At 41.5% G+C, this 18,399-nt stretch overlaps 3 protein-coding genes across 3 annotated transcripts; all 3 read left to right on the top strand.

The window, feature by feature from the left end:
* The first annotated feature begins 410 nt into the window (after positions 1-410).
* On the top strand, positions 411-3,656 carry thap11 (THAP domain containing 11). Its single transcript, XM_037453030.2, has one exon. It carries the CDS (start codon positions 411-413, stop codon positions 1,221-1,223), a length of 813 nt encoding a protein of 270 aa, XP_037308927.2. The 3' UTR covers positions 1,224-3,656.
* Positions 3,657-6,585: 2,929 nt separating this feature from the next.
* On the top strand, positions 6,586-9,380 carry nrn1lb (neuritin 1-like b). The gene is made up of 3 exons (XM_037450164.2): positions 6,586-6,846; positions 8,028-8,175; positions 8,963-9,380. The coding sequence occupies exons 1-3, from the start codon at positions 6,792-6,794 to the stop codon at positions 9,267-9,269; spliced, it is 510 nt and encodes a 169-aa protein (XP_037306061.2). The 5' UTR covers positions 6,586-6,791; the 3' UTR covers positions 9,270-9,380.
* A 3,468-nt stretch (positions 9,381-12,848) lies between these two features.
* On the top strand, positions 12,849-18,113 carry slc38a8b (solute carrier family 38 member 8b). The gene is made up of 10 exons (XM_037451965.2): positions 12,849-13,037; positions 13,608-13,806; positions 15,097-15,253; positions 15,533-15,637; positions 15,780-15,837; positions 16,428-16,542; positions 16,620-16,767; positions 16,852-17,054; positions 17,240-17,291; positions 18,011-18,113. Exons 1-10 carry the CDS (start codon positions 12,849-12,851, stop codon positions 18,111-18,113), a joined length of 1,329 nt encoding a protein of 442 aa, XP_037307862.2.
* The last annotated feature ends 286 nt before the right edge of the window (positions 18,114-18,399 follow it).

Below are 18,399 nucleotides of genomic sequence, written 5' to 3' on the forward strand. Positions count from 1 at the left end.
CAGTAGAGTGGTAATACCTACTGGCCAGCAGGGGCAGTAGAGTACAGAAGGACCCGGAAGTGAACCACAAGGCATTCTGGGACTTTTAGTTCTCAGTGAAGGACAGTGGGTTTACGAACACCGCGAAGAATAAATCGAGACATTTAACACCGAAAATTAAATATCGGCCTCGAAATCAGCATAAGTAAGATATCTGCATGCATAAAAATTAAAGTAGATTAAATCGTCGTACGAACAAAAGCGGCTTACTTTCGGTGAAAAATAAACAGGAAGTTGTTAGCGTTGTGGGACGTGTAGTTCCGCTTGTAGGCCACTGAGCTTGATAACAACGCATAGAATAAAGAAACAACAATAAAATAATCTAAACTTCATTTGAAGACCGTGCTTTTGGCCTCGGCGTTGAAGTAAACATGCCCGGGTTCACCTGCTGTGTGCCTGGGTGCTACAACAACTCGCATCGGGACCGGGACCTGCGCTTCTACACATTTCCTAAAGAAACCACGCTGAGGGAGCTGTGGCTACGGAACATCTCCCGAGCCGGGGTGAGCGGCTGCTTCAGCACCTTCCAGCCCACCACAGGACACCGGGTCTGCAGCGTGCACTTCGCAGGCGGGAGGAAGACCTACACCATACGAGTACCGTCCCTCTTCCCTCTGCGCGGGGTGAACGAGCGCCGCAGTCGGCGGGGAAGAGGCAGGAAAGTGGCCGCGGCGGTTCCTGCTCCCGCCGCCGCAGCGACCTCCGGGATCGTGCTCACCGGAGTCCTGGACGGCGCGGCCGTGGGAGCCGAGGGAACCGCCGGCGGGGAGGCGAGCGAGGACGGCATCACCGTAGTTCAGATCGGCCAAAACGGCGAGTACCTGGGCACGGCGCGGCTGCCCGCCCAGTCCGAGGGGAACTGCTTCCACCCCGCCGTCACCGAGGAACTCACGGCCGACGATTCATCGGTGGAGACCGTGTCCACCGTGCAGTACGTCAGCGTGACCAGCAGCCCGCTGGACCACTCGTACTCCCTGACCACCGGCACCACGTCGGCCGAGCTGCTGCGGAAACTGAACGAGCAGCGGGACATCATCGCGCTGATGGAGGTGAAGATGAAGGAGATGAAGGCGACCATCCGCCAGCTGCGGGTAGCCGAGGCCAAGCTGCAGGAGGAGGTGCGGGAACGGGACCGGCTGCTGTACGGGAACTCTGTGGCGTTTGGCGTCCGGAAGAAGGTGTGATGGGCGCATGCACACACCCGAGGCGAACCCGTTAGACCTGGACTGACGGGAGAGGACTCCGAGGAGTGTGAAGGCAGCAGATGCAGACGTATGACCATGTATTTTCAAAGAAGCAGAGCTGCGGCCAAGAGAAATGATCCGGCTAATTTATGTAGCGCAGACTGTAATGATAACTACATCATTGCAAAGTACTTAGGAACACGCACAGTCCAATATTGACATAAAGCTAAAACAGGATCACATTTTAATTCATTAACAAAGACCAAGATCTCACAGACTTACTCACTTCTGACTGGATTGAATGAGGAATATGCTCAAAACTGCCTAGTTGCGTAGTACGTTTATGTCTTTTAGATTTCTCTAATATTGTGTATTTCCTTGCTTGTGAATTTCAATTAGGAGCATATTAGGAGGCAAGAAGAGTCTCCCTGTAGATTTACAGCGGTAAAGTATGCCAAGATTAAGCATTTAAAGGATTTTTTGAACGAAAACACTATTTGCCTTCAAAGCGTCCTGTTGTTTTCCATATATTTGTGTTGCTAATGACATTTAATTAACAGACAATATAATTAAAGGAACTCCTTTGAACTTGAAGGGGCTCTCAGAATATTTAATCCCATCAAATGTTTTTTAAGACATGTATTAAGCTTTATTTGCCTTTAATTTACTCTTGGTATTTTTTAGAAAAACACAAGTTCAAAGAAAAACGTTTTCCGAACATGCTTTTATGCAACTTGAACATGTCCTTAGGCCCCTGAGGTTGCTTTGTGAAACAGAACCATCCTGTTTCAGTGATACTTGTTTGACTTGACGCACAGATGTGTAGAAGTCACATTTCTCTGTCCTGTACATGAAGGTTTTATACACAGGTTGTTACATACATTTCTCCTTTTTGAGCTTGGTTTGACAGCATCTCATTTTGAAGTAAATTTCATTTTGAAATTGGGCTGATTCCCAATGAATGATTTTTGATTTAATCCAATGTTACAGTTACAAAGTGATGAGGTATTTCTTTGCTTGCAGTTGAGGGTTTATAGCTCAAACCAAATGGGTCACAGTCATCTGTCTCCATCAGTTTCCGCTTAGGAAAGAAGAGCATATTTGAAATCTCCACTAAGTTAAGCTTTAGGAATATTCATTGGCTTGTGGAAAAGATAATACAGTTTGCCTCATTGCAAATCATTCAACTCTTGAGTGTTGCTGCCCTGGGGGTGACCTGGTGGTGAAAACCTCACTTAACCCTGATCTATATACTCTGTCAGTGTTAAGAGGGTCCTGAGAAAGATGTTGCCTTATTGAGATGAATGTGATTCATGTGCAACCAGATCAGCGTACTTCTGAAATACTACTTCTACATGATGTGATTTGTTGAAAAACAAGAGAAAGTCATTGATACACCGGGTGGTGTTACTGTTAGGATTGTGAATTAGGGTTGAATTTGAAGCAACAAAATTGTGAGATACCAGAGGATATAACTGTCCTCAGATGCCTTCTATTGGTTAACAATTAAAAAAAGAGAATTATTGGTTGGGTTTTATAGCAGCAAATTGTCACATTTTAAAAACCCAAATCTAGCAAGCGATAATCTTAAATTACAATGATTATAGCACTATAGTTTGCGTGAGTCCATCATTAAAATGTCTGTTTTTGTTGTGTGTTTTTTTTTTTTTTACTAGATTTTACTACAATAACAATGAAAAGTGGTTAAAAAATGTTGCAACATGATGTTCTCCCTCTAGATGGCGTTGGCAAGAAAGTATAAAGAGCGGGAGGTTCAGCTCCTGTCTATTCAGCCTAATTTATCCGTCTGTGTGATGGTCATTTGCTTAATTGTTACTCATATCAGAGCAGTTGAATGTCTTCATGTCATTGTAAAGCTGTCGATCAATGCAAACTTAAAATGCCTGCGTCATTCTGAACACCTGCCGTGAAACGGTGTCACATGCAACCGAGGACAAGGGAGAGCCGGATGAATGGATGAACAGAGCATCGGAGAGAGCGAGATCCTAATCTCATCTGGATTTTTTTTTTTTTTTACTCCCAACAGTGTTGCATAAAGCCTTAATCCAGAGCTGTCTATCAAATTTACTCAACTCTTATCTTCCTTTCCAATGGCTGCTGCCATTCACCGCAGCCTTCTTTACATCCGACTATAATGAAGTAGAACAGTGTATGCAATATGTAATCCAGATATCTAGTGTGTGACATGTGTGCAGTGCATCAGTGTCTGCAAAAACAGGTTGTATGCTGAAAACCTCCGACTCACACTCCGTCAGAGGACTTTCTTTTTTTGTGTTCTTTTGATTTTTTTTTTTGGTTTGCTATGATCGCAATACACAGGATTCCCTCTTTCCGTGTGATTCAACATTCTCTAAAGGGTTGTTGTATCTAAACTCATTTATACCAAATACACTGAACATAACAAAGCCTGCAGGTCATGTTTGGCTTGGCCCTTTTTTTTTACTACGCAGTCAGACTGATTTAAGTCAAATTGCTGCATGAAGCAGTGTTCATATATTCTATTTAGTCTATGTTCTGGTAAAGCAGGCTTGTGTTTAGCCAACATCTAAAACATAATTTTTTGACTGAATAAAAACTTAAAGTGTTGGGGAACGGCACTGTCACCAGTATGTGCACATACATATATGTGCACATACACACATATTTACAAAACCTTTATACAAACACACGCATGTATAAAACATATACACTCACCGGCCACTTTATTAGGTACACCTGTCCAACTGGTCGTTAACACTTAATTTCTAAGCAGCCAATCACATGGCGGCAACTCAGTGCATTTAGGCATGTAGACATTGTCAAGACAATCTCCTGCAGTTCAAACCGAGCATCAGTATGGGGAAGAAAGGTGATTTGAGTGACTTTGAACGTGGCATGATTGTTGGTGCCAGAAGGGCTGGTCTGAGTATTTCAGAAACTGCTAATCTACTGGGATTTTCACGCACAACCATCTCTAGGGTTTACAGAGAATGGTCCGAAAAAGAAAAAACATCCAGTGAGCGGCAGTTCTGTGGGCGGAAATGCCTTGTTGATGCCAGAGGTCAGAGGAGAATGGCCAGACTGGTTCGAGCTGATAGAAGGGCAACAGTGACTCAAATAACCACCCGTTACAACCAAGGTGGGCATAAGAGCATCTCTGAACGCACAGTACGTCGAACTTTGAGGCAGATGGGCTACAGCAGCAGAAGACCACACCGGGTGCCACTCCTTTCAGCTAAGAACAGGAAACTGAGGCTACAATTTGCAGAAGCTCATCGAAATTGGACAATAGAAGATTGGAAAAACGTTGCCTGGTCTGATGAGTCTCGATTTCTGCTGCGACATTCGGATGGTAGGGTCAGAATTTGGCGTCTACAACATGAAAGCATGGATCCATCCTGCCTTGTATCAACGGTTCAGGCTGGTGGTGGTGGTGTCATGGTGTGGGGAATATTTTCTTGGCACTCTTTGGGCCCCTTGGTACCAATTGAGCAGCGTTGCAACGCCACAGCCTACCTGAGTATTGTTGCTGACCATGTCCATCCCTTTATGACCACAATGTACCCAACTTCTGATGGCTACTTTCAGCAGGATAATAAGCCATGTCATAAAGCTGGAATCATCTCAGACTGGTTTCTTGAACATGACAATGAGTTCGCTGTACTCAAATGGCCTCCACAATCACCAGATCTCAATCCAATAGAGCATCTTTGGAATGTGGTGGAACGGGAGATTTGCATCATGCATGTGCAGCCGACAAATCTGCGGCAACTGTGTGATGCCATCATGTCAATATGGACCAAACTCCCTGAGGAATGCTTCCAGCACCTTGTTGAATCTATGCCACGAAGAATTGAGGCAGTTCTGAAGGCAAAAGGGGGTCCAACCCGTTACTAGCATGGGGTACCTAATAAAGTGGCCGGTGAGTGTATGTATATTATCATATTATTGTAAATCTCTCCAAAGAGGGCTTCTTGATTTTTGATGTTGTATATCTTGAGGGACCTTGATAGCTACAGTATCTAACTTAAAAAAAAAAAAAAAAAGACATACTTCACACATCTGTACGCATCTAGAAACTGTGACATAACCTGACAAGTTTAATGATTCCAAATACTTTTTAGAGACAGGGGCCGATAAAAGGACAACTTCCCTGACATGACAAAGACACAACATTTGTGGGATAATGGGATAATGGGCACAGCATGTGCAACACGGTGTGTTTTTTCCCCCATAATTTACCTCCCGTTATGGATTTGAAATTAAAACAAAACATTTGAGTTTGGAAGCCCATTATTATCTGAATAATCCCTGTAAAACATGGCCTCAGTGTATCTTTCAATGCAACAGTAAAGCACGAGGCAGGAGTGTCACACATGACCCTTAACAGCATTCTTTGCATTCAATTGCATCTACATGCAAGAATAACAAAAGTCCAGAGAGAGAAAACCTCTCAGAAAGAAATCTGTGAAAGGAATTCCACAGTCGTGGTTCACACGCGATCCATCCCGAGCAAATTTGTAATGTAAGAAACTACAAAAAGCTGATGTTTTCAGGAAGAAGCAACAGCTGGATGGCCTCCGAGGTCCTCGTGATGTATTGATTCAGGCCAGGAGCTTCAGATGCAGACAGATTATTCTGCAGCTAATGGTTGCCTTAAGCCACAGATTAACAATGGGTTATCATTCCTCCTGTGTCAGTATACAGATGTGAACAGGGACTTATACTAATGCACAGAGTGTGGGCCAGCTGGGGGCGTGGCAGGGGATTTGGAGGCCGCAAAGAAGAGGAGGGGGGTGGAAGGCACAATCGTGAGTAAGAAAAGTTGGGAAAGACGTAGATGGTTTACGATCATCCTTCTAAAATCATGGTCTGAATGCATGGTGTGATTAGTTTAGAGTGTTTGACACGTTCACTCTTTAATACCCCACCATGACCCACATAGCTTTGGATGATCCTCATGGGTCGCTGATGTTCTCGGAGGGCGCTCTGCGTCTGTTGGACTCCCAGGTGAGCAGGATTCTCTTATGGGGCTTCATCCATCTGTCCACGTGAGAACAAAAATCCTCACGATACTTCTGAAAAGGCTCCATTTTTACCAGTGACAAACTACTTGCCCCGGTCATAAAATCCATTTCATGAGGAGGTGAAAAATGCTGATGTACATATAAGTCCTTTGTGTTTCACAACAAACGTACTTAATACAAAAGACCGGAAATGAGTACTCTCTAATCCAGGGTGCTGTGTCATGATGCCGTCATTGGTCCGCTGCGTTCGAGCTCTCTGTGGCTCTCGCATCGGGCCCCTCCCTGGTGCACATGCATGCACTCACAGCATCCTCTCGCTCTCTGCAATGCAACAGCCCCTCTCACAGTTAATCCAGTCGGGTTGTGTCCTTGTGCAATGGTGTGTTTTGCAATCTGATGAATTCCCAACGGACGGCAGAACACGTCACATTTTAAGGCAGCAAGTTTGGACTCTCTTTGGATTTACTGTCAGTGGGAGCATCACATCAGAGCCTTTGGTTCAGAGGTGGGACTCGACGCCACGGGACTCGTGGAACCAGAAATGAAGTCCCAACCAGGCGCGGTGACCATGCTGCTGCCCATCTCTCTCGGCCTCAGTAAGGACGTTTCTTTAGTTGTTGTCTCCGTGTTTGGTCATTTAAGTATTCTGGAAACATTTGTAAGTGCTAAGTTTTCTCCTGCCTGTCCTTTGTAGAACACAGTTTCCTCAATGTGTCTTTTGAAACGCAAAATGAATTTCGGCAGGTTGTTCAGAAAAACCCCAAAGAAGTTTTAATTGACTCACGAGCAATATTCTGTTGAGCTTGTTGAGCTGAAACTGAGGAGAGACAGGTTTTACAAATGCACTTACCTTGATGAAATGTCATGGGTCGCCTCATGTTCTGAGTCTCCCGCTCCTGCCTCTTGTTGTGTGTGTGTGTGTGTTTAAGTGTGCATTTAAGGTACATCTATTAAGTTGAGAATGTGTTTTAGGGTGTTTCTTATTTTTTCCCAATTCCTTTCTTTCAAGTAAAATTACTAAATGTTATGCTATCAAAATCATGAAGGCTCTTTTGGGATGAACAGTAATTAACAATAATTAACAATTTTAACAATGTGTATTCTTTGGTCATCAGGACAACAAAAGTTGAATCATATCTGAACTTTGGCATAGACAGGAGAAAGTTGGAGAAACCCCCCCTTTAAAGCTTGAGATAGCTACACAATAAATGAATAAATTAACTTAAATCCACTCATATATGTAGTAGGGTTATATGTAGATTGACTTGCATTTATTTGCTACTAACAAAAGTTGGCTGGCCTTATCTAAATGATGTGGCTAAAAGTATGTGGACACCAACACAGCCTCATATTAACGGAGCTGGCTAATGTAAAAATGTCCTCTATTCCCAATCAATGTCTGAATATTCAGTCAAACCTTGATTAACACCTTTTCAGGAACATTTCAGGAAGTCAACTCAAACCAGCCTCAGATGACGTATGAGCTGATCAATGCACTCACGCAGGGTTTTGCAGTCCTGCACTGAATTTGGCTTTGAGGCTGTATAATCCGTCCAGATAAATGAATAGTACATACTATACCCATATTCTGTATTTGTTTGATCCATCTAAGCAGCAGATGGGTCATGTCTCTATGAACGCAATGTGCTTCAGTCCACAAGATGAATCTTTTGATGATGAATCTTTTTCCCTAACTCATTCCCATTTTCACATATTGATACCCCTTTCTTTCTCAAGTTCAAAATACACTTTTCTCTTTTCTCTTCCGCTCATACAGGCTTGATCACTGTGTGTTTAGGAGCAGCAATTCCCAATTCATGTGGTTCCATCTACAAGAGTTTTGCCCAGTGTTTGCTCACACTTGGAGACAGTTTGGTGGATACACAAAAAGACCAGAGCACACAGGACATTGATTCAATCTGCAGGTGAGTGTCTCCCCTTCGCTGTGGTTACCAAGCAGTTAACGCCTTGTCGGTCTTGATACAATCTGTCTCAAAGTTTACAAGTTATAATCCTGAAATCTGATGTAATAATGAATTGCATTGGACCTGCCAGGGGGGTGGTGGAGGCATGTTAGTGAAAGTAATTCCATCTATTTGGTCAACAACTGTTGCATGGATGACTTGCCCCAATTATTTTTAGTCATCCTCTGAATTTTCCTTACGGGTTGACATTTGGGGATTTTTGTGAAATGTCTACATGCCGAATGAAAAGTCTTAGCTGTACTTTCTCTCTCGTGAAAGCAAATGTTAGCATGCTAAACTAAGATTAGATGTGAACTCGGTAAGCATAATCCTTGCTTTTGTCGTATTAGTATGCTGATGTATGAACTGCGCTCTAAGCACAGCCTTACAGATTTTCCATGAATGCGAACTCTTGTTATCTTCACACTGGATGTAACATGTGCTCTTAGTGAAGAACACCAGGATAACCATCACCCAATTATGCTGCATAGAAGGTTACACAGTCTTAACTGCTTTTAAGACTGTGTAACTGCTTTGGGTTAAGGCCTATAATTGTATTGTTTAGATTCAGACTCCTGCATAATTTCTTTAACCGTCTCTGATAAAAACCGATTCTCTTCTGGTGGTTTTTCCCGACCGAGTAGCTGCAGCATGCCTGAATGGTCCTCCCAGTGGCTACTCGGGGCCCTGTATTGTACTGCATTGTTGTATTCTACCTGATACCTCCTCATGTCTTGGTTCCATGAAGGTCCTGGAATTCGTTCCATGTTTGTGCCAACTCTGCTCTGGCCGGCTGTCCCGGCGAAGCAGCAGCCGTTTGGGAGTCTCTGAGGCAAGAGTCCAGGAAGACGCAGTTCTCAGGAAACCTCTACGACATGTGTGCCCGCCACACCACCCTCCCCGCCAGCACTGTGCCTGCACCCCAGAGGCCCCCCGCCTCCGACCAGACCAACCAGGATAAACTGAAGGGTCAAACGAACAAGCACAGCCCCACCTTCAGCACACTGTTGATCCCTGTGTGCACCACCTTACTGCTTATGCTCCGGAGCGTATGAACCCATTCAGTCTTTCACTGAGACAGATGTCAGCGTTCTAGCTCCCCCTTACTATCCAAACACACAATGGTAATCACCCTTTCCAAATAAAACTCATCATGATTGCATATCAATCCCAGTACAAAGAGTACAATAGCTGGAATATAAAAAGGTGGAATAGATAAAGTATATAGGCAGTTAATAGCAATGGGGAAATTACCACGTCTGGTTTCCAGAAAGAAGTTGCTTTATTGTTCAACTGTGTCACTTGAAATGAATGGATGGTTGTGATCAAATAACATTGCTTTTAGTATTAATTGGTCACATGATGTTGGCAGGAGTGATGAACAGTTAATGAAGATGAAGGCCCTCCGAGTCACTTACTCGAAAGACGAATCTCAAAGTTGAAATTAAAAAGATAATATTTCTTGTAAACATTTTATTTTTGTCACTACTGCAGTACATCAGGAATACTGCCTCGTCTTTTTTTTAGGACAAAAGAGATTTTAGGGGACGCCAGGTGTTCATATAAATGCTTGTGATCCAATCATGTGGCGACTGAGTAGAGTATTACCACAGGCCACCAAACTGTTTTCGTGCAGTTTAATTCATCATCTCGTTTGACGAGTTTAATATCAGAAAAATAGATCTCATGTTGCAGCTTGCTTTGCGGTGTCTGCGACATTTAGCAGAATGTTGAAATGTGTCATTTCATGTGACCCCGTTCAGTGGTTTCCATACATTCTTAAAGCCGTTATATGTTTCTTTTATTGGTCTGTTAGTTTTACTTCAATCGATGTTGAAGGCATCCCTCGGGGAGCAATTACTAATAGTTCAAAGCACTCTCAATAAAACAAGACGGTAATCACATTAAATCAATTAAACCCACTACATAGTGATTGCATAGACAATGGTGGAAGGAGGAAGAGGGAATTTTCCCAAGTGTTTTCCAACTTTCATCCTTATAGAATTAAAGGTTGGTATGAAGTTATTTAATGTTGTATAATTTTGTATTGTTACTGGGCTGATATACAACACAGACTGCATTTTATCAATTGGTTTTCACAATAGCAACTTGTTTACTGTTTTGTTTTCTAGGTATTGGTTATTTGTCTCATTCTATTTTTTCACAGCAGTATAGAGTGATATGTGCCACTTTGATTCATTCAGGATTTTAACCCAGAAAAGAAAATTAAAGGTGCACTAACCAACATTTTCCTTAAATTGCACTTTTTTTGAAGTGATGGGTTTTTGAGTCAGTTGTACGTGTGTACGTTAGTGTGTGTGTGTGTGATCTTAATACTCTTAAGCTGTTTCATAACAGCAGAATCATGAGTACATTAATCTCATCTGTCTTCATTCATCAGCAGGGTAGCAGGTTGCACCTTTGAACCCTTGAAGACAGCCTTAGTGCCTTTGGAGAAAGTCAGAAATGTTTGATGATTGGTTGTGTGGGGTGTTGCCATGTCGACGTAGCCATAACTTCAACATGAAGTGACCCGGTATGACATCTAAAGGTCGGAGGTAATAACTTAATTATCGCAACATGCTGAATTTCAGAACTTATTGCAGCCGTCACTATGTGCATAAAATATTCATGTATTAATACATGCCGCCATGCAGCCACTGTAATCCAAGGTTCACAGGTTCAACGCTGATGTAAATGTGTGATTTAAGTGCCGTTGAGCAGATTTCAGTTGATGCGGTTTGCACACAATTTGCATGACGTGCCTAATCACATTTTCCATCTGAAATTAGACTCCGGCATTGTCTACTTTTCGGTGACATTGCAGGTTTAAAAGCCAGATTATAACCCTGATTTGGTCATGAGGACAAATCGTGGCAGGTCACCGGGCAGAGAGGGGATTCAAATCTGCTGCTATCTCACTCAGTTAAAACTTTATCGACCAGGCTGATTTTTACACATGGCATATGAACAAATATCATGGTATGATTGTGATGGTGAGTAGATTGTAGGATTCTAAAGATCATTTATGCCTGTAGAGTTATAAACACAAACGTCTGTATTTTCAGTCAGTTATGTGTGCTACCACGTTTCACAGTAGGTGTTTTTCTTTATTTTTCTTAGGTTAATTCAAGACAACTAACTAATGAAGAGTCATGCATTTCAGTCTATTTTTTCTCTACTTAGTCTGCCAAAATAGGCAAGTTGATGTGAAGCCCCCCTTGTTCATATTGACATACTGACAAATAACTGTACAAATATTGCTCTTGCTTAGGTTTGAGGGAAAACACAATGGTTGGATCCAAAAGAAGTAATAGCTAAACTACTTTCAAGAAAAGCACCTCACAAACGTCACAAACATAACTTCAAAATAACTCAACACTGGTCATGAACACCAGCTTCCTGTGTTTGATTTATTCACCTCTACCTCCATCCTCCATCCTCAGTGGCTTCTTTCAGTAATTAGACTACGACTTCCCATCTTATGTCCTTTAAATCTTCTTTTTGACAGTCTGTCAATATCCTTGAGTTAGAATATAAAATGTGAATTTTGGGTAACTTAAAAAATGTATGTGGCGTCTAAAAAAAGGGAAAACCTGAGATGTTTCTGAAAACAGCCCAGAGAAAAAACTAGCTAGGTCTAAGTCTCTGAATTGTCCCCAGAGCACATCGGGGGTCCTGCTCATTCAAACCTCTCTTTGTCCTGCATGCCCCAAAAACCCCAAATTAAAGCAAAACTAGATTTTTTCTCAGAAAGATTCCTCCGGATGGCTGAAATCAGGGATATTTTAGAACAGTGTTGAGCGATTTTGACCAATGTTCTCTAACAGATGGTATGTAACATGAAACACTACTGAGATTATGAAGTCCAGATTGTTCCACCCAATCCGCATGCCGGGAACCTCATTTCACACGCACTAATGCTACAACATTCCACGCTGCACCAACTCCACATATATGATTCTGTAAATACATTTCAACCATGAATAAGATATATAGAAGAAAGAAGAAAAAAAACTTTACTTTTGATGTTTTTCTATGTGATATTTTTATTTTTGAAGAATATCTTTAATGTTTTCAGGTAAACAACTATTGGTCAGTTCTAATATTTACAGCACATGTAAGCTCAGATTGATGCCTTTGTTTGATATATGAGGGTATAAAAGTAAACAGGCAACGTGGACAGAAAGATTGAACATGCAACAGCCAGAAAAAACTCAGGGCGTTTATAACTATTAATTATGTGGTTATTATCTTGGAGTTCCTTGGGCTATTTCTTCATTTTGAGATCCTAATATAAACTATATGACAGGATGTGTGGTGGGGGACCCAAAGAGAGAGAGAGAGAGAGAGAGAACACAAGCAAACATACACACTAAAGTGAGAAATTTGTCACCTCGGAGAGAAATGTTTAATATTCAAAATGTCCAATAAGGCCACGTGAGTAGTGTGTGGGTGTAGGCTATATATTTGCATGGTCTCCTCACTCACCAGGGTCACATGTAAAAACACTCAGTAGGATGAACCAAACACCTGGAGAACTTTGGAAGAGCTACTGAAGTTCTTCGGAGAAGAGTGCCACTTAAAGCGTCTCCTCCCGGCAGCGTGCGTCTCTGGGAGCTTCATTCAGGACCATGGAGGAACTGGCCCGCGAGAGCATCAGCCTGATGGCCCGGTCCGCGTCCCACGCTGACCCCCCGCGGCTCGGCTCGTTCGGCGCGGTGTTCATCATGCTGAAGTCCGCGCTCGGAGCCGGACTGCTCAACTTCCCCTGGGCTTTCCAGAAGGCGGGGGGAGTGACCAGTGCCGTCAGCGTGGAGCTGGTGAGGATCAAACTACATACTGTTTAATGCATGTTGTGCCGGTTGAAGGCCCTGCATGGATGTGCATGCTCATAGGACTGTTATGAACTTGTAACCGCACGTGACCTGTATCTGTTTATTTCTTACTTCGTACTTTCTCACTGGCTTTTTTGAGGGTGAGGAGGGGGGGCGAGTTTAGTAGCTGTTAGGCTGCAGATTGTATGTAGAGACTCACTCCCCCCCCTGAGTCTCTCCCCGGTGTGAAAGGGGCACATCTTTTTCACAGGTGAGCTCTAATGAAGCCTCCCGTTTAGCTGAGGGTCAAAAATGTGTGTGTCTTTGTGTGTGTGTGTGTGTGTGTGTACGCATGCTTGGGTCCTAGACAGGTTTGGAATCTGACTTTCCAAGAACGGGCTCAAGGGACTCCTTGAGTGAGACATGGATGGCTCATGATATCAAATTTGAGTTGTCTTCCTCCATTTACAAACAACTAGTCTGCATTCAATGTAAAGCAACCTACATTGGAAATGGCAGAATGATCCTTTTTGGGGGCCCGTGGTCTGAGATGCGTTCATGCTGTCCATCCCGCAGGTTTCGCTGGTCTTCCTCATCAGTGGCTTGGTCATCCTGGGCTATGCCTCATCAGTCAGCAGACAGAAGACGTATCAGGACGTGGTGAGAGAGGTGTGTGGAAGAGCTGTGGGTCAACTGTGTGAAGTCTGTTTCTGCTTCAACCTCTTCATGATATGCGTCGCCTTCCTGGTGGTGGTGCAGGACCAGCTGGAGAAACGTAAGGGCTGAATTACGTCATATTGTTTTCACAATGTTTAAAATGTCTCTTGCTACTCAAAAAGGGACCACTTGTTTAATGTCTGTAACTGGTCTGTGTGCTTTTCCATCAAAGTAAAATATTGCACTGGTTGCATTTGACATTAAATGAGCCCGGCCATATTGTCCTGACTGGTTCTCCAACATACTTTCCAGGAATCGCCGTTAGAAAAGTATCAAATTGTTTTCTGTGTGGTATTAAAGAGGGTCGAAGAAATCCTGTAGAAATCCTTGTCTAGACGGCTGCGTAAACTTGGGACAAGGCTTTATTTGAAAGTTCAAGTTCAAGTTAAATTGACAAGACTTTCTCTTGTCCAAACATTTCACGTTGTATTTAACACTGACAAAGACTTGTTTCTCTCTCTCTTAACTCCAGATATTGATGATAAACTATTTTCCACATTTTCTCATCTAATAAATAATAAATCAGAATCAGAAATACTTTTGTACATAAAAGATGCTTTTATAAATAACCCTAAAGAAATGTAAAACAAAATGTGATATTATTTACATATTTCTACAATTCATGACAAGTATATATAACATATAACACAAACAAGGAATGAGAAATTCACGTTCAAGTATTTGAAAATGTGCGCATCAGACATATAACAAAATGCAACCAGAGTGTAGATATGTGAATAAAAGATGCTGAGAAGTTAAGATTTAAAATATTTGCTGTTGTATTGCAGTACAATGCTTTTAGTTTTTCATATTATTAGGAGTTTGTGATCAATTTAGAAGCCATTTCCATATCAAAAGATTAATCTCTCAGCCCACAAATCATCCGCACTCCAATTTCCATTCCAGCTAGAATTAGGATGGAAACATGTGACGGTCAGCAGCAATGCCATTTTTTTATTTCACCCTTTGTTTTTTGTCCCATCTCAAACGCTTCAAATCCCTTTATAATGTTTTTGTCCTGTTCCAATTTTTAACATAGCACTTGATTGGATTTACAAACACAACACTTCCAAAAAATCCATCAATGATCCAATATTTTCCACTGAGCACAGTAGAGATAAAGAATTTAACTCTAGTGAGATTAAAACACGTATGCATGACTGCTGGTTTTCATTATCCTTTATGTTCAATAAAATCGTCAACATAATCATGTTGCAACCATTTAACAGGAGACAAAAAATGAATGAATATGTAATATGTAAGGTATGTAATTATTATTATTCCTCTGTCTGCATCATGCAGCAGTTAAAAACTCTCTGATTCTGACTCTGACGTGTTCTTTTTCCAGTAAGTATTTCTTTGTATGAGACGGTGAGTGGGTCCAGTGAGGGAGAGATGCCGTATCACTGGTACTTCGACAAGCGGTTTGCCCTCTTCATCATGTGCCTCTTCATCATCTTACCCCTTTCCATCCCAAAGGAAATCGGCATCCAGAAATACACAAGGTATCTGTGCCTACAATAACATGCAGTCAAGTGTTCATCCTGATGTGATTCAGTCAGAATCAAAAAACGGATTATTGCCAAGTATTTATGCTCATACAAGCAATTTGGATTGGTGATTGCTGCATAACAAGTCAAGTCATCATTTAAAAATGAACATTTATAATAGAACATCAAAATATATTATATATATAATAATAATTATATATAAGCGTATGTTAAAATAAGACTCCTATTAAAGTGTTTCAAATAGTTTTTCTAACGTTTTTCTCCTCCTGTCAGTGTGTTGGGAACCCTAGCTGCTACGTATCTGTGTGTGGCAGTGATTGTCAAATATTACATGGTGGAGAACCACAATGTAATAATAACTCCAGAGCACAGCCAAGGGTCAGTAGTACTGTTTGTAAAGGATGCACTTGTGTGTTCATCATTGACATCTATTTTTATACAGCTGTTGAATTGTGTGCATCAGTTAACCTGTATGTGTGTTTGTGTATGTGTGTTTTTGTGTGTGTGTGTTTTGTTTCAGTGTGGGCTCATGGGCTTCAATGTTCAGTGTCGTGCCAACCATCTGCTTTGGTTTCCAGGTTGGATCAACATGAGGATTTTAAGTCTGAAAGTAGTCGGTTTTATGTTTGGCATTTAAGTGGTTTAATGATGGATTTGATATGTAGGAGCACCAACCAGTAAAAGCAAATAACTAAACAAGCATGCGCAGAATGAAGAAATCATTTTAATTTCACGTAGTGCTTTTGTCTTAATCATCAGAGGTCTTTGCGCTCTTACCAGTATTCCTGCTGTTATGTAACTGTCCGTTTTTGCATTGTAAAACATCTGCGAGATGAAGGAAATGGGTTTGGAGAGACGTTTCTTTGCGTTCCACATTTTAGCGGATATTAAGGGTTGCTATTATTGCTACTTGGTGTGTGGAGCCTTGCATACCTTTCAAAATATCATTTTTTTCTTATTTCTTCTTCTTTTCATGTCAAATGATAAATTATGATTAACAATTAACTAAGTACGGCCATATTAAATGACTCCCCAACTTCTGTTTACATACACAAACAATAACTGTAGCATGAATACCAATATCAAAGCAACCGTGACTCCGCAGAACTGACCAAAAACAAGTCCCCCAAACGGTGGAGTGTAACTGGGCGTCCGTGTGTGTTTGCAGTGCCATGAAGCCTGTATTGCAATTTACAGCAGCATGGAGAACCAGAACCTCTCCCACTGGGTGCTCATCTCTGTGGTCTCCATGATATTTTGCCTACTGATCTACACTCTGACCGGTGAGTTCAACTCTGAAGCGTCCACCTCTCTGCCTGTGAAGCTGCGATTCACATTGTGCTCCCTCCCTCATCGCCAGGTGTGTACGGCTTCATGACGTTCGGACGAGCGGTTGCCTCTGATATTTTGATGTCATATCCAGGAAATGATGTGGTCATGATCATCTCCCGACTACTTTTTGGAATATCAATTGTCACCATCTATCCTATTATTCTTCTTCTGGGCAGGTAAGCGACAGCAGAGTTGGTTTGTTTTGTATTCTGTGAGTTTTTGTTAAGACTTAACATGTTGTTTCTGTGTGTGTTTGACAGATCTGTCATCCTGAACCTGATGCTGCGTATTCAAAGAAATCGTCGAGGAATCGCCTCTCATTTGTTTGAGAGTCGCTGCAGAGTATTTCTCACTGTGATCTGGATCACCGTCACTCTCCTCATCGCCATGTTCGTGCCCGACATGGGAGAGGTCATCAGTGTCATTGGAGGAATCAGTGCCTTCTTCATCTTTATTTTTCCTGGTATGTGAACAACCGTCTCATACGTGTGGATGTAACTTTGTTTTTAATGACAGGATGACTGTATGTGGCTTTATATTTATACATGTTTTTTAAATTTGTTATATAACTATTAGTCTCCTGTAAAATCACTGAGTTGGATTCACTTGTATGAAAGGTGCAAGTAAAGTGTTGTTTGTGTCCTACAGGTCTTTGCTTATTGTTCACAATGCAAACTGAATCTGTCACTCTGAGAGTCAGGTGAGTGAGGACCTACAGGCTCATGTACATGTCAATACAGAATATTAATACAATCATTCTTCTATTTACGCATCCATAACTTTCATATTTATTCCTTAGTAAGTTAGTAAGAAGTAAGTAAATTCCTGGAAACTGTAATTGGTACAAATCTGAGGGAAAATAAAATGGTTACCTGACACACTTCCAATTAATTAATTAAATCAAACTGGTATTGTAAGTCTTTTAGTCACTTCACAGCCAACTCAGCTGAAAATGAATTATGAATAAACAATGAATTCTTATATTATGGGTTTGAAAGTGATAATTCCTTGCCAGTAAATTCTAATTTCATCTAAAGTATTTACCAAAATTATTTTTTCTTTGAAATATCTTAAGCAAATGATTTGGAAATTTTAGCAAATTAACTAATAAACCAGTTGACATAGAAACCTGTGGCTAGTCTTACAAAGAGGGCAGTGAGGTCACATGCTGCAGAGTAACCGTTACAACAGTTCTGCAAGTCATCAGTCGGCAAGTGGCTTCAAGTTCACCGTGCCGTCTCCCAGGAAAGAAAGAAAGCGGATGAGAAAGTGTTATTTTGTAGAGTAGATATGGCTGGAAGGTTGGTAAGGCCTCCATTGTTTGAAAGGTTAGGAGGAACATCTACAGTATATTGTCTTATAGCATTTTGGAAGACTTTCTTTTGTTTTTCTTTTGATGCCCCTTGTTTTTCTTTGCAGGGGGATTTTATCAGTTTGGGCAGTAATAACCGTGGTAGTTGGAGCCTTCATCTTCGGACAGAGCACTACCATCGCTATCATGGACCTATGCGATAAATTATGATTGTCACACTGTTTTCACCAGTAAACTACCTGAAACATCTGATTCACTTTGACTCCACAGCGTTTTTCGCTCAACTGAAAGTCGCATTTGTAAAGGTAGTTTTTTGTTGTTTACGTGATTGTTGCTAAAGTCCTCCATGACTTGGATATGGAATTATCTACTCTATAAGAATATTTCCTTGTTTGTGATGCCTACATTTTAATGAAAAAGATGACAAAAATATTAAGCATTTCATTTTCAGGTATGTGTAGAAAAATATGATATTTTATATTATAATAAAAATAGG

Source organism: Pungitius pungitius, chromosome 4, assembly GCF_949316345.1.
Source record: "Pungitius pungitius chromosome 4, fPunPun2.1, whole genome shotgun sequence".
NCBI classification, from domain to species: domain Eukaryota; kingdom Metazoa; phylum Chordata; class Actinopteri; order Perciformes; family Gasterosteidae; genus Pungitius; species Pungitius pungitius.